Source organism: Osmerus eperlanus, chromosome 8 (assembly GCF_963692335.1).
Source record: "Osmerus eperlanus chromosome 8, fOsmEpe2.1, whole genome shotgun sequence".
Classification (NCBI taxonomy): domain Eukaryota; kingdom Metazoa; phylum Chordata; class Actinopteri; order Osmeriformes; family Osmeridae; genus Osmerus; species Osmerus eperlanus.
The window spans coordinates 8,200,190-8,226,425 of record NC_085025.1 but is presented as its reverse complement, the minus strand read 5'-3'; the positions used below and the strand labels follow the sequence as shown (position 1 = coordinate 8,226,425).

Genomic DNA, 26,236 nt, shown 5'->3' with positions numbered 1-26,236 from the left:
TCCCTGAACTGTTGTATATTGGGTTAAGCAAGGGGAGTTTCTATAGCCTAGTAGTGCATTGTGCGCAGCAAGCTTGAAAGAAAAAAAAGGATATGAATTAGGGGCCTGTGCCCCAGTAGTGTTATGTCTAACAACGCCTCTGATTCAAAGCTAAGGTCAACCTGCGCACAGTAACAATAAGAATCAGACAGAATGTTCTAGGAGGAAAACTGACTGGAAATATTAATTTTTCTTCAAGCTTGTGGGCGAATATCTTTCCATGTACATGTATTAAGTTATTGTATATGTGTCATGAAAAACTACTGTAAAAATATAGCTGCAAGCAGCGATGCGGGTTCCTCCGCAAAATGGCAAAATATTATAAACATGTACACTGTCGAAGATTGAGAGTTGGACAACAAGAGAGCAAAACTACTTAATGTTTGGCCAACAACAGGCTGAATGGGGATTTGAAATCCTGAGCATAAGGTTACAAGTCAGTCTCTGTATCCTCTCTGCTACACACCAACTGTTGAGATTTTAGGAATAGAAAGGACAGAGTATTAGCTTTGGTCAGCTTTGGGACAAAGGTTAAGAAACGGTTGACATTTCAAGGCGAAATTGCATGAAATTGTGCATGGTATTTCAGAATGATGTCATCCTGTTTAGCTAAACAGATAATCAAAATGATGACAGGCCAAAAGATAATGGCTGGATTCCAACCTACTACCTTATACTTTACAGGTCACCATCCCAGCCCATTGAGCTATTCTCAGTGTTGAATATTGTCATGTTCAGTTACTGTATAAAAAGGTAAGCTGTTTCTCCTGTGGTAAGCGTTGTTAGATTCAGCCAACGTTGAAACTGCTCTAATTCAATCATATGTTGATATACCAAGGTGAAATTGTTTAAGGTACTTCAGAGTGATGTCATCTTGAACCCTATTAGGTTTGAAAAACCATCATTCAAAATGACATTTGATTTAGTGACACAAACATATTGAGGCAATGTGGACATTTACATAAGTACACCCCTTTCAGCCATTTTGTATTTGATTCAACTGTCTTAAGTAATGTTTTTAGATACATCCATGATACATATCTGTTCAAAATTTCAAGTCAATTTGGAGCTTTGAGAGAAGAGGAATTTTGAAGGTTTTCCCAAATTATCACTGTACAGGAAAATCCATCATGGCGGACCTTATGGGTCCTTGAGGCTTTTTTGTTCCCCATGGGAAATGAAGCATGTACACCAAGTTTCAGAAGAATTGGAGCAATGGGGTGGAAATGCCATCACTTTGAAAATCGGACTTTTGGGCGTGGCCTGTGGCGCCCCCTATGGTCCGATGTGGCCCATATTTGGTGTGGGGGTACCCACTTGGATGTAGTATCAATGTGCCAAATTATAAAATTTATGACCAGGGACTTTTTGAGATATTGGGGCGCAAGGAGAAGAAAAATAATAATAATAAGAAGAATACCAACAATAACAATAGGTTCCCTCCTACCGGAGGAACCTAATAACGTGTATATGCTATGGAAAGGTTTAGATCACAATCTACAAATCAACAATCTACATATGGGCTTATACATTTTTACGGAAGCGGTGGTATTTCACAGTTACATAAAATGTATCCTGAGTGTCACCCTTGAAAGAGCACAAATGTGACTTGACAAACTTAATCTCATGTTGCAAATATCACCCATCTGCTCCTGTTAACGTACTAATGTTTCAAAACCCGCATGTCAACAGCTACAAAAAAAGGTCTGACCAAATGAATGATTAAAAACGGTCCTGACTTACAATAAAGAAGCATATGACCACTCAATTTCGAAACTGGTGGTAATTTAGGGTAGGTGTTGAACCTGGCTCATGAAATGGGGACAAGTCTAAGCTCAAACAATACTGTACAAACTTCAAAGCAGTTTTCTTGTCCTTACAACTGGAAAAACAAGAAAGAAGCCTTTGCCATCAGATGACACACTGAGTCAGGCTGCTGATACTACTACTGCTAGTGAGACCAACACTGTTACTACTTACATTATTAATACTGTACTACTATTACAATTATGTTAACTAATTCCGCTGAAACCATTATTATTATTTCTACTACTACTATCACTTCAACTACTGCTACTTGATACATTTTTCCAATGCAAAAAATGCTATATATTTGAGCTTTTAGGTGTCAGCCTTGAAGGTACAGTTGTATGAATAATGTTGAAGGTTTTTATAACATGCATACATTCCTAAGGACAGGTCAGTTAAACTCACCAGACTTATTATCGATCAAGTCAAAGCCCAATGTCAAAAGACATTTTGTTCAGTGGGATTTCTGCTTCGGAACTTCCTCTAGTGTGTGAATAGTTTCCATTGTTGTCATGTTATGCTTTTGAAGGAAGTTTGAAAAAACATGCTCAAACAGAAGTCTGTTTGCACCGATACTGTAGTTAGGGACTAACATCATGTAAAACTAATTTAGAAAGAAGACTTAGGTACATGAAAAATACGTTTTTAATGAAGCAGGTGTTTGCAATCGAAAGAACATCACTTGCTCATACTTTCACATAGAAAGTGACTAAATTCATCATCATTAACAGAATTATAGAACAGATCGCAGAAATGGCTACATTTCCCTTTTCTAATCCATAACTCCACGGAGTCACCCTGCCAAAAAGACTAAAACAGACAAGTAGAAAATCTCAGTCCATATTTAGTTTGACAAAGACTTCCATTGGGTTGTGGAACATTCATACAGGAGTGCAACAAGCACATTTGCTCAACATGATTCCCATAAACATTTCATAAGCAGACAAAATAAATATAGAATGCAAAAAATGGAATAACAAAAAGCAACAAAAAAAAAGAAATACAAAAATGTATCCACACCTCTGAACGCAAATGCACAGAACCACCTCCTCACTCATGGCGATTCAATGCATCAGTTTGCCAAATGATGATTTTAAAAGGTTGAAATATTTTCTAAAGTGCATCAAAAGACACAATTTCCATTTTTTAAAACCTTTCAATCAAAACTCCTTTCCCAGCTTGATTTTGCCCGTATAGATCTGGCCCCCCTTCTGAACTCACAAGAACTTGACTTAGCAAATAAAATAAAGCAATCCTGACTTGAGTATCTTAAAGAGAAAGGGTTCAAGCGCTTCCATTCATTTGTTAAATTTGCTTGGTTTTTCCTAAAACGCATTACAGATGTTTACTGCTTACAATTGTTAGCCGTGTTTTGATCATAATGTATTTCTCGAACCCCATGCAATCTGCCATGTTCTTCTCAATGACAATCAAACTGGCAAAGGAAGCTCAGTTCCCCAGAACACAGACAGAGAGAGGGAAATAGGGAGCGTGAAATGAGGTGGCAGCACAGAGAGAAGTGGAGGGGGTTGGAATGCTCTGTTGAGTGACCTTCACATTCTGCAGATACGGTAGTTTAAGCCAGGCAGGCAAATAGAGCCCTTCCAAATTACACAGATTAGAGACAGAAATACTATTTACAGACCACATGTCTCCATTCTAATTAAGCCATCTTTACAGTATGTACAAAGAAACTCCCTTTGCCCTCATCCTCGCCTTTCAGTTGGCACGAGCAATACGCGACTCTGAGCCAATGAAGTTGATCATGGTCTGAACCAGCTCAGGAAGGTCGTAGTCATGCTTCCAGCCCCAGTCATTCCGTGCATTGGAGTCATCAAAGTTCATGGGCCAGCTGTCGGCTAAAGAGGGAAAAGAAACAGAAATGTCAATGTCCTGTTCCGAGACGACCCAAACATTCCCAGCCTCTGGATCATCTTTGGTTTTGGATCTACTCTTTAGGTTAAAAGGGAGGTTTTTAATAGAGATTTGAAATAAATATTTTGCCTCAGCACATACTTCATAGATTTGAAAAGATAAGAATTGGACCAGACAATATGTTTTTTTATTGGTGGTGTGTGTGCAGTATTTACCGATGGCTTGTCGCACTTGGTCGATGTCGTACGTGACCTCCAGATCGGGCATCTGTTTCTGTACCTCCTGGGCGAGCTCTTCAGGGGTGAAGCTCATGGCGTTGATGTTGTAGGTCCTCATGCTCAGCGAGTCAGCAGGAGCCTCCAACACCTCCAGCGTGGCGCGCAGGCAGTCATCAATATACATCATGGGTAGCCGTGTGTCGGACTTCAGGTTGCACTCAAACTTTCCTGTCTTGACGGCATCGTGAAATATCTGAACGGCGTAGTCTGTGTTGAGAGAATGGGTGAAGTTTGGTAGATGTGAGGAACATGAGGGTGTATTGTGTTGGATATTACATGTTTACAGCATAAAGGGCTCTAATAAGGTTCTTCAGTGAGTAGAAAGAACCGAACATCAGGATTAGTGACAACGTAAAACTATTATTATACAGTTTTATGGAGGTGTACATGAAGTGAGACATTTTCAAGATCTTGTTTTTGTGGTTATATTTGAGATGACAAACCCTTGATGTCAAACACTGTAGTTCTACTGGGATGGTTGATCTTACGAAACCAACTGACAAAAAAGTAGGATTGATTTCAAGTACAAGATCATTTCTGTAATATTACAGTTCAGATGACACAGTCTGACACCTGCTTTAGTTACAAACACCCCCTCCTTCAAGAATGAAAGCGGGGTCTGACGTATGGGAGGAGATGGGCTCAAACATGAGCTAGCCCCACCCAATGTAATCAGGGTGACTAAAAATACAACTGGCCATGAGAACATTTTGGAAGTCACAGTTACATAAACCATGTGACAAGCTGATGTCAGCAGGGGTCTGTCAGAGTACGCAAATAGAGCAATATGGAGAAACCGTGGGCACAGGCGCATGTGATTGGCTCACCTGTCGTGCCCCCGCCAGGCTGGGAGTCAGCAGAGATGATTCCGGGGTAGCGCAGGCAGCGGAAGTCCAGGCCATAACGGTGGTGGTAGTACTGAGGGAGGTGGACACACAGGGAAATAACAGTCAGATTTCGTAGTCTAGAGAAGGATTGATAACGAGAATTACAAGGGTCTTAAAGTAGGAAGATGCAATGCAATTTGTCCAGGTATATATATTTTTGCATAAATCAATTTTTTTTTGTTCTTTATCCACTGGCTTTTTAATTTTGAGGGGTTTTCTCAAATGTTAACGTGTGAAAAAGTCTAAAGAAATGAATTTTGGTTCCCCCACCCCATCCACTATCTTCCACATAACATAAATTAATTGACCCCAACACCAACCAAGCCTCACCTCGCCCATAAGCTCTGCGTGGACTTTGGAGACACCGTAGATGGTGCGTGGTCTCTGCACGCAGAGGTCAGGGGTGGGGTTACGTGGCGAGGTAGGTCCGAAGGCCCCGATGGTGCTGGGGACGAAAAGACGCAGGCCATGTTCAGCTGCGATGTCCAAGATGTTGTGAAGGCCTGAGAAAGACCGATTGGGAGTCGGTTAGGATCTTAAAACACCTGGGTTTCAAGGAAACTGTTGTCGTAATTGTGGCCTGTGCTCACCGGTAATGTTGACGGCACGTGCCAGGGGTACATTGGCCTCTCCAACAGCACTAAGGAGAGCGCTGTAGTGGACGAGCCAAGTGATGCGGTTGTTCACCACAATCTCACGCAGGTTCTTATAGTCCAGGATATCTGAGTAGATGAAGGGCCCTGAGGAAAACAATGGAGGGAAGGTTTAAACCACATCGCTCACTCTACGACAAAATGGCCAGCTGCCAGAGAGACCTATAAGTAATTACTTCATCTGCTCCCCCATTTTGGTTTCTGTGCTGATCCCATAGTTTTGTTAATAATAATAATAATAATAATTCGGCGGATAGGAGAACACCAGTGCTATCTGGCCTTTACATGTGTTAGTATGAAGACTGCTGTGCCCGGGGTGACATGTCATGTTCTTGTGGGTTACCGTTAACAACCTAGTTTGATAACTTTTGTGAATGGATATTAGCTTAGCAAGCCAACCTGCAGACGTCATGTATTGATCCAGAAGGTCACCATCATCAGAGCCCCCTTTGAAAAGAACACTTTGGCTTCCTATTGACCTTTCTTTACACCCCCCCCCCCCCCCCCCTAAAATCAATACCAGTGTTTGTTCTGCTCTCAAGTACGATTCTGGAAAACTGCTGCCCAATATTTTTGAAAAAACTGTTGCCAACATGGTATTTGCCATTTCTGTCGACATCTCACTCTAATGCTGGCTTTGGCACATATGTAAAATATTAACTGATTGCATGCGTGCATTAGAATTTGGAGTATCTGTACTGGCCATGATACAAGGTTTTACATGTTTAAGTCATCTAAGATATGTGGGTGTTTTTAAAGTATATTAACCCCAATTATTTCCTAATTATTGTATTTATTTTACGTTCAAAGCATACATCATATGTCAATTATTAACAATAAAACTCATTATGTGTGCATGTGTTGGAGGGTGAGACTCACCGCTGTGAAAGACATGGCTCGGAGGCTTCCTGATGTCAGACAGAATCACATTGTTGTTTCCAAACCGCTTTCTGTGGGACAGGAAGCCACATTTCAGACGGGGAGTTGTGTCAACTTCATGGTGGGTAATCGAATCTGATGTAATCACAGTTTTTAAAAGACTAAAGAAGTCACACACTCTGCAGAAGTCTTACCTCAACATTTTGGCCAGCCCCACTCCCAGCTGTCCCAGGCCACCTGCGAGAAAGAAAGAGTGAGAAGTGGGGACGACCAGAGTTTAGAGGACATCCTTGACTCGAGAAAGACAACAACACTTGGTTAGATCAATAGCTGTGAATTCTGTGAGTGTTTCCATGGTGATTGGGATACGTCAGAGAGAGAGAGAGAGAGACTGTGAATGAGAAACTGTGAACGCAAATGGCAGGAGGAGAGGGTCTTAGTGGTTGAAACCTCATAAAAGACACACATGGGTGTTTCCTGTGCCAAGCCTGGCTGCACATACAGCCAGCTATTTGTATATACTGAGTTTGCCATCCCAAGAGTAAAGCCAAGTTTAGTATATTGAGTAAATCGGGTGTACTTGTCACACAGTCAGTTTTGTAATGCCATAGTGCAAATAATGGCAATAAAAACATAACTAAATATTTTCACTTATCATGTTCCTTACCTGTGATGAGCACTTTGGGGTGGTCCGTCTCAGAGAACGACACAGAATGGAAACTGGCATCAGACGTGACCTGGCGCGGGGAAAAGCTGATGCTTCTCACGGCCACGGTCAGAGGCTGGCACCCACACCCTGGAGTGAGGAGGACCTGCTTGGCCACCTTGCTGAGGGCTCGAACTACAGGCATCTTGACAGTCACCTATTGAAGGGAGAGAGCAGCATAAGAATTAACCATATAATGCTGCAGCAAAGATCAAACACAGTTGACTTCAGTCTACCATTTCCTTTTTATTGTTTATGGGACAATCTCACACAATTCCAAACTTCCACTTTGTTCACTGTTACGTTTGAGACACTGTTTTCAAACTGGAAGATTTTTACGCAGAACAAACGTTTCGTTTCATCATCTGGAGAGTTCAGGACGCATTGTACAGTGAGGTGTTCCAAACCGAACATGGCAACTGGAACAGTGCCAGGAAACAAAGAAATGCCAGTAAACGAGAAGGAAATAAATGAGCAGACTCACTAAAATGAGAATAGAGCTCTAGCTTACTCTGCAGCCAGGGATTGATATTATCGAGAAGTCTGCATCTACAGAGTTTAAAATCCGAGTTGCATGCTGTAACGTACAATATCCCAAAGTGAAAAAAGGTTCGATAATTTTCAACACTCCCTTGTAGATCTACGCTTGTACGAATTCCCCAATGCCCATGCTAACACAAAGTGAGCGCATTATTACAGTGCTTCTATAGCATAATGGCTACATTGTTACGCGGAGAACGTGATCGCTGGGGAAGCAAAGCATCTTTGAAAGAATGCCCTTTCAGACACCCATATATGCATGCTGTTGTTGAACATCGATATCATATTGAACCATATATATATATACAGTCCATTATATATATATATATATATATATATATATATATATATATATATAATAATTTGTATGGGTTTGATCTTACCTAAAAGTCGGGTGAGTTTCTGAAAAAGGAAAGAAGTAAGTAACTTGAGAGCACTTATACTGCCCTGACTTCACCGTCAGCCAATCAGAGCAGGAGGTGTGGATATGATGATACTGTACAGTCTGGAAGAAAACACGGCCAAGTTGTTGAAATAGTTTTCAGCAGGTCACACAAAATTGACCAGATCAAAGTCACAAAAGGACCACGATTATATTTCTTTTAATCTGACAGGATGTAGAGTGAATATATCTGTCCCTCAAATAATAAAGCGCGATGTTGCAGTCATGCACTGAAACCTAATTATGTTCTTAATTAACAGACACCGTCCTGAACTGCCCTTTCATCAACTGGCCAAATTCCCACTTTACGCAATTTGGGTTAAACGGGCATGGTTACCAACTATTGAAGCAGTGGCGTTTGACGTGCTAATCAAGTAGGCTATAAATACGCTGGTTGCGTAACCAGCCTGTGTTTGTCTTCATTATGACTCTACTGGCTAATTGGGTGGACTGGCTGTGATTCGCGAAGAGGTCAAATATTCTTAAATCATATGGCCTAGGCCTATTTTATTTGACAGATCGCTGGGCTAATCTGCCGTAACCTACTAAATTAAAACTAGACAAAGATTTGTATGCATGGTTGAATACAATTGTTATTAATTACCTTCTCTCCTCTGTCATTTTTGGGGTAATAGCTACTGAGTTAATTCCTTATTTTATAACTGAATGTAGCAAATGCGCTTATCTATCTTAATCAGTTATCTTGAGAGGGAGGGTCGACATTTCCTTTTGTCGTACAACGTGTAGACTAGGTTTATCCGTTTCTACTGACAGCCAGCCCTGAGCTGGGCGAACAGTTTTACAATAGATCTTGCCGCCGAGAACTCAGACAACAGACATTAGTTCCATTAGTCACAAAGGATGAAGCGATATGGAATCCTGAATCCATGTAGATTTTTTTTTCAATATTAGCATATTAATATCGTAGACTATCATTTATAAATGAAAAATAAATTGAAGGCAGTCTGCAAGTTAGACTATCCAGACATTTCGTACATATAAATACAAATATATTTAACTCACCAATAGGTTTTATTAAAACAGACAAGTGGACGTCCCTATCCTCTGTGCTTAGATACGGATGCTTCTTCTGGAGGTGGTCCTTATAATAAGCAGTCTATCTGACGCCACACGTGTGTTATCTCTCTGCTATTGCATCAGCTTCGGCTTCAAGCTATATATCAGCGGCCATTTGGTTTCAAGGGAAGCCGGCTTTTGTTCGGATTGGCTGACACCACCCACGTCACTGGGGGGCTTTCTTGGTTGTGTCACTGCTGCGCATGACGGTGCCACGGGTTCCAGAATCTGAAACAGTCAGCAAGTGGCGGGGAGGCGTGAGAGCGGTTGTCGTAAAGAGTTGGTGGTGTTCGGAGGACGGAAGGTTGCCTGGGTGAGGGAGAGTTTGGCGAACGTTTTGATGATCAAGCAAGTGGTACATCTGTTTTCCTCCAGGCACCATGGCCCAGGGTCGGACTGGCCGTCGAGATAGTCGGGAGATTTCCCGAACGGCCGGTCAAACGGCCGAGGCATAATGCAAAAAAAATACATAAGAATAATAATACACGGACTTGGGCCAGTCTGCGTTTCAAAGTCCCCAGTCCAGACCTGCCATGGCCACACTGGCAGTGGTCCTTCCACTCACGTGTGTGTCTTGTGTGCATAGTTCACTGCATCTTTTTGGCGTGTGTACTAGGTACTAACTGTACATGTCCAAAACCCACTGTCTTGGTTTCCAGGAGAATTCGCTTTCACAGTGTAATATAATACCACCACCTGGAGAATGTGAGCTTTTAGTAGGACCTAGGTCTTACAATAGACATACTAAACTTAAACCTTTGATCAACTAGAACAGCTTAATATTGGCTTTTGTGGTTGCACATTCACATTCAGGAACCCCAGATTCTGAGACAGTAAAACAAAACCTAAATATAAAATGTGAAAATGAACAGCCTTAGGTGAGTTTGCTGTGTCACCATAACCTCTGTTTGACTTTGACAGGAGAGAATTAGGAGAGAATGGGCCAATGAACTGTGGATCCATCAGGAAGGAGGCGGGTTTTAATCTTAGCAGGCATGTGAGTGGTCGACAGGATCACACACCCCACTTCAGATTATAGGTACGTTCGACTTCATGCACTGCCGGCGGCGCCGACAGCCGGCTGCAGCCGGCGAACTTGAAGCTGAGAATGCCATTGGCTGCTTCGGGTCAGCCGGGCTGCGGGCGGCTGCATGCGACGCCGGCGCTGCATGAAGTCGAAATCACCTAACGATAACATGAAACAAGACTCCAGACTGGGGATGGATTTTGAGGTTGCATTCAGATGTACCCCCCCCCCCCCCACACACACACACACACACACACACAGATTCTGGGAATCAGTGCATGTTTTTGTAATCCAATCATTTAACAGGTTGTGCTCTCGGAGCACATACTGGGTTTACTTTACATTATGTATCCCAGAGATCGAAGTACTGGTTTTCAGTTTTGATGGAGGAAAGGGTGTGAAGTGTAATCAGAAGGCATGTTTAAACAAACCCAAACATTCTAACAAAAGCTTCTTACTGTAAAACGTTTATGCATGTGTGAAAATCAAATAATGGCCAATAGGAAACTAACAGGTAGCAATTCAAGATTTCAACACACACACGTTAATGAAAAGTCAGGGCTATTTATTTCCGAATGGGTTCATCAGATGATGAAAGGCGTAAAGTGGGAATTTGGCCAGTTGATGAAAGGGCAGTTCAGGACGGTGTCTGTTAATTAAGAACATAATTAGGTTTCAGTGCATGACTGCAACATCGCGCTTTATTATTTGAGGGACAGATATATTCACTCTACATCCTGTCAGATTAAAAGAAATATAATCGTGGTCCTTTTATGACTTTGATCTGGTCAATTTTGTGTGACCTGCTGAAAACTATTTCAACAACTTGGCCGTGTTTTCTTCCAGACTGTACAGTATCATCATATCCACACCTCCTGCTCTGATTGGCTGACGGTGAAGTCAGGGCAGTACAAGTGCTCTCAAGTTACTTACTTCTTTCCTTTTTCAAAAACTTACCCGACTTTTAGGTAAGATCAAACCCATTCGTCATGCAAGGGGGAAACATACTATATTACTCAACCGTGACATTGATGGGGGTGAGGTGGCATACCTTGCATTGAGGACACCATGTGAATCTATACCTACGTCACTGTTGTCACGTTGAATGTAGTGTTGAAATATAAACTCTTACAGGTTAAGGGGTGTGGGGTTTCCACAACATCAACCTCAATAACAAACAGACGCACAAACAGTCCAATTTCAATGCAGATGTACATTTAATATGGGAATCAGTTCACAATTTGGAAAAAGGGGTTTTCAGCTATCAGTTCACCGTTCACAATCCATTCTCTTCGTCCTTTTATCCAGGGTCAATCCAAAGCATCGTTCTCCGTCAGTCCAATTCGGTATGCAGTGTTAAATCCGTCACATAAATCTTAGTTTCCAGTCACGCTCCCTGTGATACACTTCTCTGTAATACACCCCCCTTCTGGCCTGCTCCCTTCTTATATACAAACACTCAATCACTTAACCGCTTAATGACACAGCCTGTCTCGTTGCTGCAGGAAGTCCCTACATGGCTTGGGGGTGGAGCCAACGGGCTGCCAGATATCTTCCCTCAATCACCACTCACCTCTCCCTGCCGTCTGCCACAATGGGTTGGAGGTATCTCCTGTTTCACTAGATTTTTTATATCACCCGATTGAATCCCACTGTAACACACTATGTTTGAGAACATTTTCTATATTTCCCTTAGAAGATTAGAGGCCTTTTGAACATACTTTTTTAATGCCCCAGAACAAACATAATAAATCATTATTTATGATCTTTGCAGAAGGTTAATACAAAAACTATTTTTTTCTCATAACAGTAATGATAGAAAAAAAAATGTACATGTAATTTCTCAAAAATTCATTGCACGGATTATGACACTGAAAGCACAATACAATCAGAGTGACATGGAATAAAAGCCCAGTGACTATACCTGTGCCAAAATAGAATATTCTATCATAATATCTATCATATTTAAATAGTGCAGAAATTGTGTGGAAATGGTTTATCTGCCACACCACCCAGAACCCTCTGTTAAACTTACCATGTCAACCCCATTCATACATGCAAGTGTAAATATTTACATGAAATGTCACTATAAGGATATTGGAAGCAGGTTGAACATATTCACATAATATAGAAGTGATTTCTGTAGAGTAAAACAAAAATATATGCACTTTTTTCCCTTATAAAAACAAACAATACCAGACATTTGCTAGGCCAGTTGAGAATGTTACACCATCAGCATCAGCTAGTAAAGTAAACTTGGCTTGTAAAGTAAAACTGGCAGCAGCAACGCACAAAAACCCACATTTGCAAGCTGACTGAATTTAGGTAATAATACAGAATATAGCCATACAGCGTGACATTGTTTTCCAATAATGACAGTGCAATTTTTGAAGACACCAACACTGGAACTTTGTTGTCTCTCGCAACAGCGGTTATATAGTGTGCAGCTCAAACATGGAGCATTGGTCAAAGCAAACAAGATAATAAATCATATTCAACACAAAGAGAAGAAAACAAGATATAGTAGTTTAGACACAGTAAGAACAGTGAAGCAGAAGATCAATAGACCTAGTCTGTGCAGAATTATTAATATTTTCCTCAGGAATGAGGCACAATCAGCACAGAAGTTTGATAACAGGAATAGAAAAGCACAGAGATTATTTCTTTAGGGGGCAAAGAAGGATTTTCTTGTCTCCTGACGAGACTGAAGCTGTACATTGATTGAGTTTTGACATTCAGTACTAGGACCGTATGGCCACTGTGAACAGACATGGGACAGTATTGAAAACAATGTTCAGAAAAGTGTAAAATCCATCCATCCATCCATCCATCCATGGATGGATGTTCAGAAAAGTGTAAAATACATAACATTAAAAAGCATGGACTTCTGCATGTTGTGGTAAAAGTAAAACACAGAATACACTGTCCAATAAGTGCCCTGCCATTCCTGTTAGCAATAACCTATGACCCATAACATCAGAACACTCATATATAACATGTCATAGAGCTCTGATCTGTCCTGTTATCGTAACATGTTGAGCTGAATCACATACAATAACGGTCTCCCTCACTTTGCTCTGCTCTCATATGTGCTGAATTCTCAATTTCCGCACCATGCTTGGGTAGAACTTATCAAGATAAAGCAAATGCAGTAAAGCTGTATTCAGTTGATTAAATCACGTTGGTCGAACCTATTTTGAACTCGGCCTACACATGTTCTATCTGCTTACGTTCAGTGTTTAGCATTATTCAACCTAATACATGCAGAACTGGGCCTACTCGTGAGTGGGAGCGGCTGACCTGGTAGTTCAGTAGTAATGTGCTGTACTGCAGTAACATTTAGGACAAGTGTTGAATAATTGTGTTGAGCCTGTGAGTGTGTGTGTATGTGTGTGTTGAGTACTGAATGCATGAGAATGCATTATGCATGTGGGCCTACATGTTGTGAGGGATGGTGGGTGTTTGTTTTAGACGAGTTAGTGACTGGATGTGTTTCTTTTTATGATTCTCTCCCTATTGACTTGATATAACCTCAATTCATTTGGCACAGCTCAATTTGTGAATATTAATTCATGTCCCGAAACTGTCTTTTTTTTAAAGGACCACCATTGTGAACCCTAGTGACAGGACGCTTTCTCCGCCTCTTTCTCATCCCCTCTCTCTCATCCCCTCTCTCTCTCTTACCCCTCCACCATCTCTCTGTCTTCATTTTCCCTCCCTCCCTCCCTCCTCTCTAGGGTGTCTGCAGTAGAGGGTCCTCCGTCTCCAGCTGGGCCAGCTGTCTGCGCAGGCTGTTGACTCTGCTCTGCAGCTCCTTGTTGTACTCGATGATGTGCACCATCTCATCGTAGGCTTCATCCAGGCACTTGGACGAACGGTTCCAGCGCAGGAACACCCCTGGGGAGGGAAGGAGAGAGAGGGCATGGAAGTCACCTGACGTTGGGCCATATAAATACTAGGGGTGTAACGATACACTCAGCTCACGATTCAATACGTATCCCGATACTGGGTGTACAATACAATATGTATCACAATATTTTGAACAACATTTGAAATTAAACTAAAATTCACTTAACAGATTTATTTCCAAAACATTAAACATTTTCAATAATTTTCTTTGTTGTACATACAATTTAGTTAACTCTGTTCAAGCGATTTCTGTGAATGCAGTGAATACACGCATGACGCAGGTGCAGAGTAGGTCACGTGCTGGCAGCTCAACCAATAGGATCAAACGGACGTCATATTGTTAAAATATTGCCATAACTCTACGATACATATTGTAAACATTTTGTATTGCGATATATTGTTCCACGATATATTGTTACACCTCTAATAAATACTATATAGATCTGTCAGTCAGTCAGGTCTATCAGTCTGTCAAGGCTAGCTTTTCAAGAGCTTCAGAGCTAGTGGATAGAACCTGGCCTGCTGTTACTTCAGTTCAGACTCCCCAGATATATAATAACTAGTGAGGGGAAGTTATGGCTAAAACCATGTCATTAAGACAAGACTGGAAAGCAATTACAAAGTTTAGGAAAGTTTATGGCATGCCATTTCTAAAATAGCAATATCTAAGTATGCAGTGTAAAGTGTGTGTTTGTGTGTGTGTGTGGTGGCAATATCAAGTAGTCTAGACAGCGACATATATAGAAACATCATGTGAATCCCCTGTGCAGAAGAAGCGACAGGACATCCCAACAGGACAGAGTGGGTACGGGGGTCGGCAGGGGCAGGGGGTTGGGGAAGCGCAGTTGAGGTGGTGTGGTTCCACACGTGAGTCACAGAAAACACCTGGCCTACATCGGAGGAGAGAGTGGGGGAGGAGTGACCAATCAGGGCAGGCTCAGCATGACACGGCAAAGTGATGCTCTTTCTTTCTTCACTCTCGTTTAACTAACAATGAGAAGGAGGTTTATGAAAGGCTCAAATGTTACACACTGACAATGCTTTAAAGTAACCAGGGAAACAAGTCTATAGCCAGTTAGCTTCACATCTGCTATACACACTTTTTATATAAATGCTTTACAAGTGAGGATGTCTTGTATATGTCAAAATAAATATAAGAAATATAAGAAAATATAAATATAAGAAAGTCTTTAGTAGAAACACTGCTTTCCCACTATTACAATCCTGTATTAATACTGAATAGTACTACCACACAATACTACTAAAACACGACTACTACAACACTACTGATCCATGCCAACACCACACACTACTACCACACTATACAACTACTATACTACTAATCAACCTTACAACCACATTATTACCAACCAATACTATACTACTAACATAATGTACCAACATTCTTTTTATAAAGCTCTCAGGGTAAACCGGTCCTCCTGTAAAGTGAATGTATGGAGCTGTTTCCTGAGTAAACTGTTTTCCTGACTCCCCTGAGTGGGGAGTCTAGTAATCCGAAGGTTGCCAGTTCGATTCCCGGTCATGCCAACTGACGTTGTGTCCTTGGGCAAGGCACTTCACCCTACTTGCCTCGGGGGAATGTCCCTGTACTTACTGTAAGTCGCTCTGGATAAGAGCGTCTGCTAAATGACTAAATGTAAATGTAAACGTGGAGCGTCAGGCTTTTGTATGTGGGAGACATTCTGTCATGGTTCCGGGGGCCCCATCCTGTGGAACGTGGCTCCCGCCCCTCTGAGCATGAAGTGTGACCAGCTACGGCACATGGCACGCTTGAACCTTGTGACCCTCGCCCTGGCGCCTGCCTCGGCACGACCCAGCGGAGGGGCAGGGTCTGCTCTCTGAGCGGTCAGGCTCCACAGTGGAAGGGGGAATAAGAGAGGACACACTGAAAAGGGCGAAAAGGTGGAAAGATGGTTTTCATATGGACTCTCAGAATCTCGGTCAAGATTCTTGCAGGGATTATCAGGTGAAAGAGTACATGTGACAAAAATCCTAGTCTTGATGCTCAGGACCGTTAAATTCCGTCCGCCACAGAGAGTTAAGATTAGTACAGCTACAATTCCACCGATTAGTACAGCTACAATGCCACCGCCAAGATGAGTAGCAAACTTTCCGACTGGACCTGTCTGCGTCACGGGAGCTCAGGTGACACCTGTGGTACAGTCTATAATAAGACCCTCTACCCTTTGGCAGAGGGGTTGTGGGCTGTGATGACCGGTTGATCTGAGATGAGGAGAGGGGTTGAGGAGATAAGGAGAGGGGTTGAGGATATACAGAGCTATATGAGGTACACATATACCTCCATATACATCCAAATCCAGTTAGTAAACCCAGTTCCTCACTACCTTCAAATCTAGACTGTAGTTGAAGAGTTCCATTTCAGCAAAATGACTTTATAAGGGTAAGCGGTAAGGGTTGTTCAGTCAGGTGCACACTAGACAAGGTTAATATGTCCAAATTATGTTCAGGGTCAGGTTAGTCGTCAGAGTGGGCGGTTCTAAGTCAACATTTGAGCGTTGTAAGGTGGTCACATGACAAGATTGAACTATTTCTGCTCTGTGGGGGTTACCGTACGTTTGAGGTTTGAACATTCCAGGAACGTGTGTGTGTGTGTGTAGCAACAGAAAGAACTTGAATAACCTTTCAGTCAATCACAATAACTGAAAGGAATACAGGTTTGCTATATGTTCTGGAGTAATAGGTCTGGGGAAATGACACATTAAAAAGGCAGGAGGATCAAATATGAGCTCATTACAGAAAATGTCTCTGTTGTCGTTTGACTGGTTTCTCCTGATCTGCCGGATTAGATGTTTTCTTAATGCCAAATACTCAGGATATATCCTGTTTTTCTACTTTGATAAAGGCTGCCCCCTTCTGGTGTAAATATGAAACCGTTTTTCACCACAGCAGATTCAGGAGGATAGGAGGATAGGAGGTGAGAAGTGAGATGGGGGAAAAGAGAGGTCTTACCCTCCCACAGCTGCAGGCTCTGGGGGGCCACTGAGGGCCAGATGACCAGGCTGTTGGGCTCGTACAGGGGGTTGGACAGACGCTCCAGCTCCTGGGGACAGTTCACCCACGACCACAGAGACACTGTCTTTTCAGGCAGGCCCAGCTTAGCCCTGTGGGGGAGAGAGAAAGAGAGAGAGGGTGGGGAGAAAGAGCAAGAGTGAGAAAAAGTTTGAAAAAAAGAGACTGACATTACACTTAGAAGATGTAGAGCATGTGGTAAATGTCCTAGCTCACAGCCCATTCATTCCTTGTTTCTTTCCATCCATCATTAGCAGTCCAGCAGGCGCTAAAATCAAACTTCTGTGTTTGGGCTCTGAACCTGCCGGTCAGGTTCTTGTAACGGTCAATACACTGACCTCTCGGCGGCGCTGTGGCCCAGGAAGGTGCCAAACTGGGAGGCGTAGGCGTGTTCGAAAAGCAGAACCAGGAAGTTCTGATTGAACTGGAACGAGCACGGGAACTGGTTGAGGATCTGGCCCACACAGTCCAGGAAGAGCAGGAAGACAGGGGCCTCCCAGCGGGGCTTGTTGTTAGAGTAAGCTGACTGGGCACAGCGCTGCTGGAAAGGGTGACCGGCCTGGGGAGGGGCGCAGGGGGAGAGGGGGAGAAAGAATGTAAGAAGGGAGGGAGAGTAATTGGTGGCCATTCATTATCTGCACCCACCACCCCCACCCCTTCTGATCTATTGCTTCTCCTCACCTGCAGCCACTCCCTCTCCACCAGAGCCTGGAAGCCCCGGATGGTCCTGCAGGCCGGGTCCAGGATGATCTGGGCCAGAGAGGACACCTGCAGGGTGGTGTCTGTCCCCTCTGTACCGTGGACAAGCACCGATGCCCCCTCCCTGAGAGGGAGAGAGAGAGAGAAACAGAGAGAGAGAGACAGTAAGAGAGAGAGATAGTAAGAGAGAGAGACAGTAAGAGAGAGAGAGACAAGTGAGAAAAGCAGAGGAGCAAGTGACAGTGAGGGTTAGAGAGAGCAACGCAACTGAGCTACAGAGACATTTACATTTAGTCATTTAGCAGACGCTCTTATCCAGAGCGACTTACAGTAAGTACAGGGACATTCCCCCGAGGCAAGTAGGGTGAAGTGCCTTGCCCAAGGACACAACGTCAGTTGGCATGACCGGGAATCGAACTGGCAACCTTCGGATTACTAGCCCGATTCCCTCACCGCTCAGCCAACTGACTCCACCTGAGACACGGCTTCAGACAGAGGGGGAGACACAGACAAGGCCGCAGAAAGAGCCACAGAGACAAAGCCACAGAGAGACCTACACAGAGAGATCCTCAGACAGCACAACAGAGAGGCGGTGCTCCGTCGCTCACCTGTCAATGCACTGAGCGGCCAGGCACGCGGTGGTGAGGATCTCCTTGACATGGCTCTGCCAGTTGGAGGCCTCCAGCTTACTGAGCCAGCGGTCCATGCTGTGGGACTGGTCGTTGCAGGCCTCCACCAGCTTGATCAGGCTCTCTTGCAGGACGCTGGACCTGACGGAGAGAGTTTCCACCTTGTTGTTACTTCAGCTGCTTGAACAGTGCCGTTTCCACCCAGAGATCACTCAGGTGGTACCCTACTACTAGAGTACACATGAATATGTGCTCCAGGAAACCATTTTGTGCCTGGACGAATGCATAACAATGTACCTAATGACTAGTTTGACCTCTAAGCTGACCCCTACCTCTCTATGGCCTTGTGGATCCTCCGCCATTGGGGGTAGTTGGCCTCTGACTCAAACCCGCCCCCACGCGCCTTGGCCTGCTGCGCCACATTGATGGTGCGAGTGTCGATGATGTAGCCACGCTTGCCCGCCCTCAGCGTGGCATTGATGAGCTTCTCGTCCTCCTTGCAGCGACGCCCGTTGGTGCCCGTCAGGGGCTGGCCCGATCTCATCATAACCTGGGTGTGGAGAGAGAAGCAGCAACACAGAGAGAGAGAGAGAGAGAGAGAGAGAGAGAGAGAGAGAGAGAGAGAGAGAGAGAGAGAGAGAGAGAGAGAGAGCAACAGAGAGAGAGAGAGAGAGAGAGAGAGAGAGAGAGAGAGAGAGAGAGAGAGAGAGAGAGAGAGAGAGAGAGAGAGAGAGAGAGAGAGAGAGAGAGAGAGAGAGAGAGAGTGAGAGCGAAAGCGAGAGAGAGAGGCAGCAACAGAGAGAAAGAGAGAGAGAGAGAGAGAGAGAGAGAGAGAGAGAGAGAGAGAGAGAGAGAGAGAGCGAGAGAGAGAGAGAGAGAGAGAGAGGAGGGAGGTAGAGAGAGAAGAGAGGGAGGTAGAGAGAAAATACATGGGGAGGGAGAGAGAAGAAATACAATTGAGATGGAAAGATTACAAAGGAGAGGAAGAGAGACACCAAAGAGACATTCATGGTTGTGAAGGGTGAGGGAAAAAAAATGTACGTCATGTGGGAACACCACTTCCCATGATGCCGTGTCCCTCACCATGCCATTCTTCTTGTGATAGTAGCTGAGGACAGGGAAGCGTCCTCCATGGCGGAAGGTGGCCACCTTCCTCAGGGTGTCGTCATCTATGTCTTTGGGCACGGCGACCAGAGGAGGGTAGGAGGGGCACGTCCTGAAGTCCTTGTTGACCTCACTCAGTCTCCACTCATCTGTCTGGGAGGGTAATGTGGAGCAGAGAGAGGGAAGGGAGGAGTAGACAGGAAAAGAGAGAGGGAAGGGAGAAGTAAAGAGACATGGGAGGAAGAGAGAGGGGGGGATGAGTAGAGTAAGATAAGGTGAGAGGGAGTAGAAGAAGAGTTGATAGGGAAAGATAACTTTTATTAATCAACTGAGATGTTTGAAACGTCCCTTTATCTTTCATAAGTTGAATTTGAGAAACCGGATACCTTTGTAACCCCTGTTTGGTTTTGCTTATTATTTTATCAGGTTGTAACATTTGACTGGTGTAACCTACGCAGAAAACAGGCCCACTCACTAGTGAGCACAGTGAGGACCCTTGTAATAAAAATTTTAAAAAGTATTTTGGGGGTATTTCTGCCTTTATAATTTGTCATAGAGACAATGTAAAGGGGACAGGAAATGAAGGGGAGAGAGAGAGAGAAGGGCTGACATGACTGAACCCAGGCCGCTGCAGTAAGGCCTTTGCCAACAAGGTATCTGCACTTATCCGGTCAGCTACCAGGATGCCCCAAATGATGTACTACATTTAAACATATAATAATCCTATGAATGAGAGTGGGCATAAGCAGCTGTACCATGGACTCCAGGTCTTTAAAAGCATCCTCTGGCAGGAAGGACTTCCAGCCATCCTCTACGACCTCAAACATGGGCCGGTAGAAGAATGGGTACATCAGGGAAACAGAGTCCAATGTAGACAGAGCCTGTGGGGAGTCAGCACAGACAGAGTACACCTGCTGTTACAGAGCAAAAAAACATTTACTGTGAAAAACCTACAGTCTCCAATGGGGTGCTAGGAGACTGGGCTTCAAAAAACATGGATTCACATGATCAAATGATGATATGGCACTTGCCGAGTAAGCACTTCTAACAGAATGCAGGAAGTTGATGACTGAGGGGATACTATTAAGCCTACGTCAGCAGTAGAGGCAACAGAAGGTGCACTGAGGGCACAGTTTGTAAAAACCTTGACAAGCCGCACTCTGTTACAACCAGTATGCTATAATAATAACAGTGTATTTATTTAGCACTGCTTTTGATCTGCAGCCGAATGCTCGACCACTGAGCTATACCCATCCCCATGCCACTGTAAGGGTTGCAGGTTACAACTTTACCTGCACATATTCTAAATGGAGACTAATCAGAACCCAATCAAGTCCTTGAGATTTGAGGTGGATACTGCTACTTGAGGACATCACAGTTGGAGCACAGCTCTGTTACCTCAATGGAGCTGGCAATGTTGAGGCACTCCTCCATCCCAGGGACATCCAGCTGGATCACCCTCAGGTCTTTGCACTTCACTATTATGGTGCCCAGAGAGCCTACAAACCTGAGACAGTGAGGTACATGATCATATAACAAGGTCTATGAAGATTATTTTGGCACATAATTGAATGAAGTTGTTGAATACTCCTCAGCCACAAGTGGATCTATTGCCCTTATCTAGAGTGTGGGCTAGGACCTTGATAAGGCACCTCGTAAACACACACCTCTCCCTTAGCTGTGTTATCAACTCAAATTGTACGTATAGCCCTTTTAACAAGCAATGTTACAGAGAGATTCACAGATGTCTGGCACTGAAACCAACCTAAAGAAATGACACTCTGCCAAGGCAAGTCTCTACAGTCAGAATCCTGTATTAATGCAGCACAATGTTTGCTTATGTACCAAAGACTACTCGCCACACTCAGTGAATTACACTCAAATTAATTATTTGCCAAACTGTACCTAAATGTACTTTATGTATATGCTAAAAACTCTAAATTTGGGGCTTGTCTACAATTATCCTATTGCACCTTTTCTCAATGGAGTCGATGTTGGAGTGCAGTAGCCACAGCTCCTCTGTGTTGTCCTGTCTGGAGGACAGGATAATGTGGTGCCCTGTCAGACACAAGGTCCCCTCCACTGTGGGCAGGAAGGGGCGGTGAAGGACCACCCCGTCCACCCGTGGAGTTTTTATCAGCTCTGCAAACTCCATTGCAGAGATGAGGTTCAGGAAATCTATAGAAGGGACAAAACACGAGTGTTATCAGGCATCGATGTGTTGTAAAGGTGTTTACTACCTGGTCGATATTTAAGATAATATTGGTCTTGACTAATATAGCTAATAACGTGACCATACAGATATGCGTAGAACAGGATGCGAACAGGGAAGTCCAGAGGCTGTCTAGACTAGTCAAGCCACAGCTAGCCTATGTATCTAGCACAGAGTTGCACCATTCATCTGCAGTGCAGCTACAGTAGCTAGGCAGCTAGTTAGCTAAACAGTATCATGTGTAAGACTGGTGATAACGTTAGTCTACCTCCCTAGCTAGCTAACTGGACAAACATGGCAGATTGTCAGTCTAAGCTTACTATAAAACTACGTCAGTAACAACACTTTGAATGCCGTCTATATTGATAGAGCTAGGCTACATTTTGTCAAAGAAAATTGCAGCTTGCTAGCTTTTCTTTCCTCAGAAAGCTTAGCTCACGGAAGCAACGGACTGAGTAACGTAATTAATGGATTTTTAAGATGTTATGTGAATAAAGAAGCATGGGAACAAACCAATACATTGATATAATAACCTAACGGTGATACAACCCGCCAGACAACTGATTAAAATACAACTATATAGGGAATACACTACCTGATACCAGTCTCAGCTTTTTGACAGATCGAACGAAAGTGAGGTGCTCCGACAATAATACGCCGATGGGAACAAGCGAAGCTGAGAAATATGTTCTGCTCAGCCAGACCAGCTGGGCGCCTGGTGTGTTTGCAAATTGTACGTTACAAGCAACAATTTTACATAATTTGGTATGCTTTAAATGTTGGCCTACTTAGTTCCTATTCAACAGAGAAATGCTATATCATCCGCATTCGGTAGCGTTAACTTGGGTAATATGGGTATTCTTTTGATTTGAGTAACTGTGTGCATAGCCTGTGTGAAAATGTTTCAATAAAACGTTATTGAAAATTGAAAGGTTGCGGAAGTAGGCCCGACTTTATTAGAATAATCTGTTGTATATTTGAGATTTTTTGACACCATTTTGAAAAAAATTATTAAGATTAGCCTGGATTTCATGCTAATTTCAGAGATTATAGATTTATTTGAATTTTGTTTGAAACTTAATTGAAAATGTAAAGCTTGTGGAAGTAGGCCAGACTTTATTAGAATAATCTGGTGTATATTAGAGATTTTTTGACACAAGTTTGAAAAAGCTATTAAGATTTGGGAGGATTAAACTATTTTCATAGATTAGCGATTTTCTATCATTTTGTTTGAAACGTAATTGAAAAATTAAGGGCCGTGGAAGTATAACAGACATTGTTAGAATACTCTGCTGTCCGTTTGAGATATACTCATAAAAATATTATAAAGGTCATCATTTTTCAAAATTGTATGGGTAGTTTAAACACGGTCCCTAACGCGACGCTGCAAACTTGCGTTTCCCGAATGTGAGATGAATGTTGAATGTCGAACATGAAACTAACTTCACCTCGCTGGAGAATATTAACCTCGAAATGGATTGACATTTACATTGCATTGTATGTTAAAAAAAAGTATCCGAAATTATTTCATTATTATTATTACTTGAGGTACAGTAGCCTACTCCCAGGACCCATGTAGCATGTAACGCCTCAACATGAAGCCTGGGAATGAGGTCATTGTCGAGCTACGTGCTAAAAGCTGTGCAGCTAATCAGATTGAACCCATCAAGCAGCTCATGTCACCATCAGCATTTGAACTGAGGCATTTTCTTATTCATGTGGCTGTATTCATTATCCATTCCTTTCATGGGTGCCTCCAAAGCCTGTTCCACCCTGCCTCTCATCTCCAAATCCGCATGAAAAAGGCACACACCTGGAATGAGAGACTCCCACAACTACAAGGATAGGGGATAGGGGACACGTTTGATATACGAGGATTAACAGATGGCCCAGCTTGGCTGAGTCATGCATTCTGCTTGTTTGTTTCCTCCGTCAGCCTGTCTGTGTTGGTCAACTTTATGTGATGTATTAGAAATCACCCAGATATCTGCTTCCGTTGCAGGCTGTCTGTACTCCACAATCAGTGCCTTGCCAGCCCACATCATACAGGGTGGTGAGTCTCCAGGCACCATGGAGATGCCAGCAGTCAATTGTATTGGAACCCCAGTGTGCTTTACAAACCAAATAAATGTCCTTTGTCTTAGGAAAAGTTGCCTTGCTGTTCGTTTTTACCTCATTGGCGAAGACAGGGATGTAAGGGAAAAAATAGCTTTCAAAGCAAATCTTCAATATCATGGCACTCAAAATGCTGTATGTTTTATTCAACAGGATACCGTGTCAGTGAGGAAACAATCCGTTGCTCTTCTAACTGCTACTCTAAAACAGGAAATGACTCTTCAGGACAGTTGTGGGAAAACTGCCTGCAGGAGGAAATTTGACCTAGTGCCTAAACTGTATTCCCAGGATATGATCATTTATTTTATGAGAACAAAAACATGTAACCTACTGAAATTGTATTTGCTTCAGTGAGCATGGGATTCCCTTGCCAACCCTGAAACTTAATTTGCAAAAGTAACAGGTGAAACTCCATACCAGCGGCAGAGAGCACAATTCATTTGTTGAGTGTTCCTCTAGTCTATTTTTTCTCTTCTCACTCAGGTGTACTGTCTGATCAACTGTAGAGGTGACAAGGGAGCAGGACACACACACACATACCTATTGTACACATGTGTGCACGTTCTGGATGTCTAATGTCAATTAAACAAGTACATTTTATTTCCTAAAAGCCTTAAATAAATCATACATTTGCAATGTTTCTGATACAAATGTATCAGCAGTTGACAACAGTTTTAGGATCCTGATTTTGATTAAGTTATCTGTGATCAACACATTAGATCATTCGAGAATAATTACAACAGCAAGGTCAAAAATGCATATTGGATTTTATTTGACTGTACTTTTAGTAATGGGAGCATCTGAGCATTAACATTGACAGTTTCTGATTTTGACGTATCAGTGTTTACATTTCAACATCTTCATACTGATACAATTGGTTGCGCAATGTAGACTGCTTCTATGGGGTTGTGTGGGCTCAGAGCAGATCACTGCTTGTGCTTTCCCCTCTTGTAAATAAAGATGATAAAATAATCTAATAATTTCGTTGTTTCACCGCCAGGTGGCTCCCTTCCTCCGTCTATTATTCTGAGGATGAAACTGTGGTCAGAATGAGATAGTCAGTAGAGACGCTGAAGATGGAGGAGAGCACGCATAAGAGAGCACACGAGATTCGAGGTTAATAGAAGATGTAGCTCCAAGTGTAGCACCTAAGCTTCCTTATGGAAGAACTCTCGAACTCGAACTCTTTTCGCGGATTATTCAAAAAAGCGTTCTATGTAGGCCAACACAGGAACGGGTTTTACATCTCAGCATTAGTGTCACAGATTTTATTTTCTCAAAGTGGTGTCAGGCAGTGGGGTTATCAATGTTTGGGGGCTGAGTCAGGTTCTGGCCGCGCATCTGCACCCGCTGCAATAGACAGAGGTTCCTTTTACCCAGCCGCCTCTCCTGGCGAGAAAACTGAGTGCGCGCAGTCTCCCCTGGGATTTGTCACCAATTACTTCCATTGCATTATTTAGATAACTCTACATGTGTGCGGCGATGAACCTTGCGCGCCCAAGGAATTTTCTGCTACTCTATTTGCCTTCATCAAAGTTTTATGTTGTGTGAGGGGTTGGAAGAAAAAAAGTATGTGTGGTTCAGAGCGGATGTTTAAAGATGACGTGACGTGCTGTCTTATAACCTATTACCTGGTTCGGTATGCTATAGCCCCCTTGGCGATTGGCCGCCCCTTGGCCTAAAAAAACATTGGAATTGCCTGCTTTGAACTGAAAAGGCATAGGACCTACTGTTCTTATGTCTGATCCGATTTCCTCAATTGGTTAAAATTGTCCCAGTTCACTGGGCTACACCTGCATCAGATCTAGGCAAGGGGTGCAGTCGTAGGTCACTCAAGCATCAACCAGTTGAGACCAGAAAACCTGCAGGTATTGAAAGGAAACTCTACATTTCATATGCTGCACGGAAATTGACTGTAGAGTAAAGTAGGCTACATGCGTCCACGCTGTTCGGCATATTCGGGCCTCATTTAATGGGTCTTACTCGCCGCGGTTTGCCGGCATGCTGCTGCTTCCCTATCAAACATCTAGACAATGTTAAATTTCACTATATTTGTATTATAGGACCACAAGCTGACACTGACTGCGATTTCTTTATTTGTCCAATGCTGCCTATAATGTGCGTATTTATTCAAGTAGGGCCTAGGCCAAATTCGCTATTTTAATGTTTCCAACGCCTATAATGTGCGGAGGCTACACGTAATTATTTAAGTAGGGCCTAGGCCAAATTCGCTATTTTAAGGTTTACATTAAATGTTTACATTCATGGACCTTATAAGCGCATTCCGCGATTTTGCGGCCATCAA

The 26,236-nt window shown here is 43.1% G+C and overlaps 2 protein-coding genes across 3 annotated transcripts; both read right to left on the bottom strand.

Annotated features, from left to right (window-relative positions):
- Positions 1–2,477: 2,477 nt before the first annotated feature.
- On the bottom strand, positions 2,478–9,285 carry tdh (L-threonine dehydrogenase). Of its 2 annotated transcripts, XM_062467315.1 has the most exons (10): positions 9,132–9,285; positions 8,050–8,171; positions 7,088–7,283; positions 6,615–6,657; positions 6,421–6,491; positions 5,479–5,628; positions 5,219–5,391; positions 4,829–4,919; positions 3,939–4,208; positions 2,478–3,707 (listed from the first exon to the last, which is right to left on the bottom strand). In XM_062467315.1, exons 3-10 carry the CDS (start codon positions 7,269–7,271, stop codon positions 3,568–3,570), a joined length of 1,122 nt encoding a protein of 373 aa, XP_062323299.1. In that variant the 5' UTR covers positions 7,272–7,283; positions 8,050–8,171; positions 9,132–9,285; the 3' UTR covers positions 2,478–3,567. The 2 variants fall into 2 exon arrangements, with proteins under 2 accessions (XP_062323299.1, XP_062323300.1); XM_062467316.1 differs by lacking the exon at positions 8,050–8,171 and having other exon boundaries at positions 9,132–9,275.
- Positions 9,286–13,938: 4,653 nt separating this feature from the next.
- On the bottom strand, positions 13,939–22,519 carry mtmr9 (myotubularin related protein 9). Its single transcript, XM_062467627.1, has 11 exons — positions 22,412–22,519; positions 21,578–21,782; positions 21,003–21,111; positions 20,360–20,485; positions 19,584–19,757; positions 18,833–19,050; positions 18,480–18,641; positions 17,854–17,995; positions 17,511–17,731; positions 17,113–17,264; positions 13,939–14,109 (listed from the first exon to the last, which is right to left on the bottom strand). Exons 2-11 carry the CDS (start codon positions 21,757–21,759, stop codon positions 13,946–13,948), a joined length of 1,650 nt encoding a protein of 549 aa, XP_062323611.1. The 5' UTR covers positions 21,760–21,782; positions 22,412–22,519; the 3' UTR covers positions 13,939–13,945.
- Positions 22,520–26,236: the final 3,717 nt, after the last annotated feature.

Bases quoted from the DNA above. Each gene is read 5' to 3' on its own strand.
- tdh (XM_062467315.1), bottom strand. From the start codon at position 7,271: ATGCCTGTAGTTCGAGCCCTCAGCAAGGTGGCCAAGCAGGTCCTCCTC. The intron at 5,392-5,478 runs GTGAGCACAGGC...GGTCTTTCTCAG, and splicing joins ACGTGCCGTCAACATTACCG to GCCTTCACAACATCTTGGAC. The intron at 3,708-3,938 runs GTAAATACTGCA...TTCCCTCTTTAG, and splicing joins CCAAGTGCGACAAGCCATCG to CCGACAGCTGGCCCATGAAC.
- mtmr9 (XM_062467627.1), bottom strand. From the start codon at position 21,759: ATGGAGTTTGCAGAGCTGATAAAAACTCCACGGGTGGACGGGGTGGTC. The intron at 18,642-18,832 runs GTAGGGGTCAGC...TCTCTCCGTCAG, and splicing joins ATCCACAAGGCCATAGAGAG to GTCCAGCGTCCTGCAAGAGA. The intron at 17,996-18,479 runs GTGAGCGACGGA...TCTCCCTCTCAG, and splicing joins GCCGCTCAGTGCATTGACAG to GGAGGGGGCATCGGTGCTTG.